At 46.9% G+C, this 7,065-nt stretch overlaps 1 protein-coding gene across 1 annotated transcript; it reads right to left on the bottom strand.

Annotated features, from left to right (window-relative positions):
• Positions 1-329: 329 nt before the first annotated feature.
• LOC131675459 (uncharacterized) lies at positions 330-2,629 on the bottom strand. Its single transcript, XM_058954444.1, has 2 exons — positions 2,619-2,629; positions 330-2,430 (listed from the first exon to the last, which is right to left on the bottom strand). The coding sequence occupies exons 1-2, from the start codon at positions 2,627-2,629 to the stop codon at positions 330-332; spliced, it is 2,112 nt and encodes a 703-aa protein (XP_058810427.1).
• Between the last annotated feature and the right edge of the window lie 4,436 nt (positions 2,630-7,065).

Below are 7,065 nucleotides of genomic sequence, written 5' to 3' on the forward strand. Positions count from 1 at the left end.
ATCAGTTATTGTACACAGAGAAGAAATATGGTAACGGTTACCGGAAAATTACTCTATTCTACATATCGCAAAGGATTTTTAACTTCCGATTAATATTCTCCAAACTAAATTGATATAAGATGCATCAATAAAATATTACGATTGAATATATTTCTATATTTTTTATGAGCAAGTTCCACACTGTTGGAATTCCATATGATTGATACGAATGTTATCTTTTTTTTTCATAATAAAATCACAAAAGCTTAACAGTACCAACAGCAAATAAGAGGATAAAAATAAATTACCAAAGTAGATCGTTTTGAAGAGGCGTTTATTCTAATATTTATTTAATCTTCATCGCTGTCATCATTTATGACAGGAACTATTTCTTTTTCTTGGTAGATTTTTGTCAATTTTTCAGTCGGCCTTATAATTTTAGACAAGTATCGAGCATGCGATAAAAAGTAAATTACTGAAGCTATATGTGAACAGCAACCAACGGTTCTCATTCCATTTGCACATTCACAATAGTATCTTTTGACTCCACCATATCCAATCGAATTAGGAGTATATTCTATGTAGCAATTATATGTTTTGGCAGATATGTGGCGAGAACGAACTTGAATTTTGAGTACACTTGATGATTCCTTCAGATAATCAATATTTACTCGACCCTCTTCATCAATTAATTCAGCTAAATACGAAATTGCTTGGCTCAACTGATACGTTCCTGTGAAAAAAATTTTCAAATCTTCTTCTGTCATTTCTGGAAAATCTAAAATATCGTTTGAAGTTAGTTTCATGAATTTCGTTTTTCGCCTACTCCATCTTCCACTTTCCGCTTCTTCCGCCAAGCTGTTGCCCGTGTCTTTTTTCCTTTTCATAAGGTTAACCACTTCTTCACTACTAGAAATGCTGGAGACGAATCTTTTCCCAAATAGATTGATAAGAAAGCAAGCTATGCGACAGTATGTTCCTGCGTGCGGAATCATTTTATTGTCAAATTGATTATGTAAAAGTTTGTATTTTTGGCTGTTAACACCGTGGACTGCTTCAACGACCCAACGTACAATTGTAACCATGCGTGAATTATTTCCCTCAGTGGCTGTTAGCTGTTTTCGTTGACCTTTTAATGCTGGCATGAGTCCTTCATACCCCATTACAGTTAACTTGCAAATAACATCTCTAAATCCTCTGTCCAAAAAAAATTTATCACCAGGCCTTAAAAGAGTGACTAAACCTTCAGGATCATTAAAAATATCTTCAAGTATTTTTGCATCGTTAACATTCGCATAATACGGGCCCAACATGTCTACTATATAACCATTAGTTGTGCAAATTGTAAAGGGTTTGCACAACGGAGCTTTTTTTTGACCTGAATACGATTTACGTTGATATTCGTTATTTGTACTTTTTAGTTGACTATCGTTCAAATCGTGTAATAATTTTGCGACTGGAGCAGTGTGATTTTCTATCAAGTACTGTCGGTTCGCTGCTTTTATACCAAAACGAGATGGTAGCACATCTTTTTCAAATGATTCTAATACTGAAGCTGAAAAATCAGACACTTGTTCAGGACGCTCCAAACCGAGCACAGAAGAAATAACGTTATTAGAGTTGCCTGTTCGCAGTTTGAATAAAAATACGACGATGGCTTGAGTGACATTTCGAGAATCTGAATTACGTAGTGATGTCATCATTGCACGCAGTTCGAAAAGATTTTCCCATGTCAAGCCCGTGAAAATAATGAGACGATTTTCAGGTAAAGAAAAATCTCCAACTTTGTCAGTAAGCTCTTTATCAACATCTATTCTGAACTTTTGTAAAAAATTAGAAACATCAGAAGCTTTCATACTGCTAACATTAGATGTTGCTATGATGTTATTCATAACTTCTTCGTATAAACGTTTTTTAATAAAATGATCTTTGCAACATCGATTACCAGCGGGAATGAAAATATTCCTCATAGTGAAAACTTGCAACCGGGCTTCCATTGGTACTGCCATAAGATTACAATCTTTTCTGCATATACAGCAATATTTATGTGTGGCAATACATCTTGGTATAGGTAATTCTATTTCGTCTTCCTCGATTATCTTTCGTTCAGTAAACAATATAGGAGGATCTCCAGGATCAGTTTGTTGAGACGAATTTGTTGAAGAAACAGATAGTTGGCTGAACGATTGGGATACTCTATCTTCAGACTGATTTGTTGTTGTCGCCTCTTCTTTTGTCAACCTACTCCTCGTACATGAAAAAACAGCGTAACACTTGCTACAGATAAAATCGTCAATTTCAGCATCAACGTTAAGACATTTTTTCAAATCATCCACCACAGATTGTGATTGAATAAACCTTTTGTAGCCCGTTGATTTTCTTTCATTCAAGTTGCATCTAATACAATTTTTGTAACGTTGTTTTGTATTTGTAGTGGAAGACATAATGAACCTGAAATTGAATAGAAATCACTTATATAAAACATATTGAGTTTTATAGTAGAAAGAAACAGAAAACGGATGAATTGGTTTATCTAAAAAATATATTTATCGAAATTGACTTAATTTCATCAAGAAATGATTTAGGTTCTACACTATTAAAATACAATAAATTGATCCATACGATCCATACGATCATACCTCATGCCCATTACGACACGTGACGTCTCGATCTGTCACACAATAATAAAGGTCTGTTGGATTGCATTAAGTAGAGGGGGTCTAGGCAGAGTGTGGCCAATGGCGGCCATATTGTCTCAAATGTGACGTCATACGAGCGCGCGCAAGCCAAAATGAAATACCTTTAGGTTTTAATTTCAATGCAGGGTTTCACTTTTTGATTATTCATCTAATTAATACACTACATGGAAAAGAATGAATATTGAAATGGAACTTCAGTGCAAAAATAAACCATCTACGTCTATAGAAATAAGGATATATTGCAACGATTACCGAAAATCGTTCGACTCGCGTGAGGTTAATGAGCGGCTGAACGAGAAAAGCCGCGATCGGTTCGAGAGAGAGAGAGAGGGCGCGTAGGGGCAATGACCGGGAGGGGAGAGCTCGGTAGCCAGTATGACTGTGTCACTCAGTCCGGATAGACTCTCTCTACGGTTTCGCGCTACCAAAACATAGAACATTTCGCAAGTGAGATCTGGGAAGCAAGGGTTTTTCGTGTGAGAAAGCTGCAGTGAGTGTGCGCATAGTTGGCGTGTGCAGTGACTGCAACCTTAGCGGTTTCAGAGATCCAGGCAGCATCGGACAGCAGCGACACCAGCAGCAACAAACAACAACAACAGTAACAGCGGCAGTGCAGCGAGCGGCGAAGCAGCTAATCAGCGGCTTGTAAATCGGATACGGTTGGCCACCGTATCCTCAACTATCTCGCGGTAGGTGCACCTTCCCTTTATTGGTGTTAGCGTGCGATCCCGCGCAGCGTGCGCGAAGAGATAATTTGTTGCGTGCGAGCGGTTAGTTCGCGCCGGTCGCGAGGTTCTCTCTCTCTCTCTCTCCACCCGTTGACATTGTCAATTGTAATTGCGTGCGCAAGACTCTCGGCAAATTCCCCGTGTATCAGATTTAATCTGAATAAAGCGATCGATAGTTGTCACTAAATCGAATCATTATTTTGTCTTTCCTTTGTCCGGAGGTCGCGTTTGTTTACTTTCGATTCGAATAAGCCGGTAGCGTAGCAAGGATCACGCAGAGATCGGTAGAAGCGAATCGCCAACCTAGTTTCGAGCAGCAGCCGCAGGAGCGCTGCTAAGCAAGAGCGATAGCGCCGCCAAGTGGCGAGTTGGGGAACCCAACTCGGATTGGCGAGGAGACTCTGCGCAGGCGCACTCCCGGGCAAGGTAGGTTGATGTGCTCCGAGCACATAGATAACTAGGCGTCGTTGAGCCATCAAATAGGTACATTCTAGGGAAATTACAGGTTAAACGGCAGCCTGTTACATGGCGCCCAACTAATATTAGGACTCACACACAAGGGGGAGTCAATTTGCACAAAAAGAGAGAGCGATGCACGGGAGAGAGAGACGTTTGCGCGCGTGCGTATTAAGGTGCGAGCGGGTAAAATAACGCGTGGCTCCTTCGGCACGTGCTCTGCGGTAGGGAAAAGACGCCTCTCCGACCCAATAACACCTGCTTTTGTAAGCCGAGAGCATACTAACCCCAGGGGTCGAAGAGACGTCCGGAGTCGCTCGAACGTGAATAAAAGAGGTGATAAATTGTGTTTTGGTTTAATTTTTTGCTTTTTTCGAGTGGTTATACACACGTTAAAGTATTAAGGTGGGGGATAGTCACCGAGCGACAGTACCTGCAGAGCGCACAATTGGGGTGTGTGTAGGGTTAGATTTACTAACCCGGTGGAGCTAGCAAACAGTTAGTCTCCACCTATAGACAGGTAGTTGCGAGTGGAAGTCCGTACTTCCTTAGGGTAAGCGGCACCTACACACACCCACGAGCCACGTGGATTGTTGCCTTGTGAGTTAAGGCGTAGAGGAATAGTTGCCGATAAAAATCGCAACACCCCGCTCACGCCTTAGGCGATAGGAGGCGGTAGTGGTCGACTAGGTAAATTAACCTCAACCGTCACATACGCCCCAGCATAAGCGATATGGAGGATACCGCCGACGCAATAACCCGGTGGGCATCGGAGCTGCCTTCGACACAGCTGGACAGATACCTGACGCAACTGGAGTTGCGTACAGACGGTCCCAAGCTAATGCAGGCAGTTTGACTAGTGTATTGGTTGTTAGGCGAATATATCGACCTGGACTTCCAAGGAGCGGCGTTGAATAGGGAGGCGACACAACGCAGGCGAAGGAGCCGAGAGAGGTGGCTGGAGTCCAGGCGACAGGAATTAGAAGCAGCTGATCCTGAGGATCTTGTCGCCCACCCACTCATGCTGCTATACAGAGATGAGGTGGTAGAGGCGAACCTGACGAGGACTCTCGCGGTCTTCGACAACCTAGAGGAGGATAGTTGGAGCGAGATGGGGGAGCGAGAGCCCGTTGAGGAAGGGGGGACCGGCGAGGTCAAGGGGCCCTCGGAGGGGGTCAGTAGTGAATACAAGGGTTCCACCGGATCGCCAGATAGGCAAAGAGCTCGTCGTTTCGAGAACGCGGAGCTACAACCGCAAGAAGAAGAGGAGGAGCGGTGCGTGACCGAACGATTAAAGGAGGAAATCGAGCGCAACCGAGTCGGGATTAACCGCATATTAGAGATGCTGGAAAGGCACGACCAGGTATGCGCGCGGTGGAGCGACCAGGTGACCGCTCTGCAGGTGGAGGTCCAGCAGTTGAGGAACAGGGACCCCACCAATCGACAAACTACGATACCCGAGCGGCCCAGAAGAACTGTGGATTTCCAGTCCACGTATACGTGTCACTACGACCCGAGGGTACCAGGAAGTACCCCGGAACCCCAGCGACCGACCCCTGGCGAACCTCGAGAGGCTCCCCAAAGGCAGGTGCCTTTACGGACGGAGCAGCCACTAGGAAGTGGACCAAGAGACGCCGGCACGGGTGAGGAGCAGGCGATCCCGGAAGGATCCGCCTGGTATGACACCAATGCGGCGTCAGGGTACTACGCGACTCGGGATGCGGGCAGGATAGTCCGTGGATGGAAGCTGCGATACTCAGGTACGGCTTCAGAGTGCGTGGACACCTTCTTGTCAACCTTGAGGACCGGTCCACAATCGCCGCAACGCAGGCGACAGACCGCATTGAAGATCTGTCGTCGCAAATTGCGACATTGCGACGCGAAATGGACCGGTACTTTAAGGAGAGGAAGGCTAACTCTCCCAAGCGGCCGAGGGGTCGGCCGCAAGAAAAGGGGAGGAATAAACCCCCCCCCCCCCGGGTCTCCTGGCCAGCGACGAGAGGGTCAGCTGAGAAAAATAGATTACTCCCAACCGATTAAGTGCTCGTCTTGCGGCAAGCTGGGCTTCACCAGGAGGTACTGGCCGGATTGCAACAAGGGAAACGGGCAGGGAAACGGAGGACGGAGCTCCCATCCGCGTCCCCAGTAAAGGTGACCTCTCGTCGCGGGTCGCTTGATCGTGGCATGGGCCCGTCAGCGACCCCAGGGTTCAGGAAGGTCTCGCCAGAGGTATCAGACCCCACGAGACCTGGCAGTGCGATGGCGTTGGAAGCGACAGCGACCGAACAGATGCCTAATCTGGGTAACCGGGCATTTAGTATCTTCGAAGGGTATGGAGGTCGAATTCAGGTGGTGGAGCCTGGGTATGAATGGGTAGGAGAGGAGACCGTCGGATCCAAAAGCTCCAGGAGACCACCTGACGCTCCAGAGGATACGCCGGCGACCCAGAAACTAGCGGGTGAGAGCACGTCGACGCGAGTAGCGGCGACCCAAGGCAAGAGGAGCCGTGAAAGCCTCCCGACCATGGAGGAAAAAGGGACGGAGAAAGCTCCCCGCAGGTATAATCCCGAGGATGAGACCAGATGGTGGCTTCAGGTGGACATAGGTGCCTACAAGTTGAGGGCACTCTACGATACCGGGGCCTCATCGACGATAATGGGTCAACTCGGGCTCAGATTGGCATCGGACATGGGGCTGGGCCTGGATGTGACGCGTGCGGGAGAAGCAAAGCTCGCCGACGGTCGCCCATGTCCCATCTGGGGTCATGTGATTTTCCCCTTCACGGTAGGGGGAATCACGAAAGATGTAAGGGTCACTATAACGCCACTGCTATCTGACGACTGCTACGTGGGCGCGAATTTCGTGAGGGAATTCAGCGCCAACCTGAACCCTGACACGGACCAGCTGTACTTGGCGAAAGCCAAAGTGGCGGTACCGTTGGAAGTGGCAAGCGTCACTGGTACGTCGTGCCTCGCACCCGTAGGCCTGGTAGAAGCCACGGAAGCACAGCGTCAAGAAGTGGCTAGCCTCGTCGATGGATTAATTCCAGACGGAGGCGAGTGTTTAGGCTGTGCTGTGGGGGTCGAGCATGAGATAGACATCGGAGATGCTTGACCCTGTAAACAAAAATACTACCCGATCTCCGACAGGGTGCGAGACGAAATGCACGCGCTGGTTAAGGCCATGCTGGACAACGACGTCAT

The sequence above is a fragment of the Phymastichus coffea genome, unplaced genomic scaffold (genome assembly GCF_024137745.1).
Source record: "Phymastichus coffea isolate CEN01 unplaced genomic scaffold, Cenicafe_Pcof_1.1 PCOF00022, whole genome shotgun sequence".
In the NCBI taxonomy this organism is placed as follows: domain Eukaryota; kingdom Metazoa; phylum Arthropoda; class Insecta; order Hymenoptera; family Eulophidae; genus Phymastichus; species Phymastichus coffea.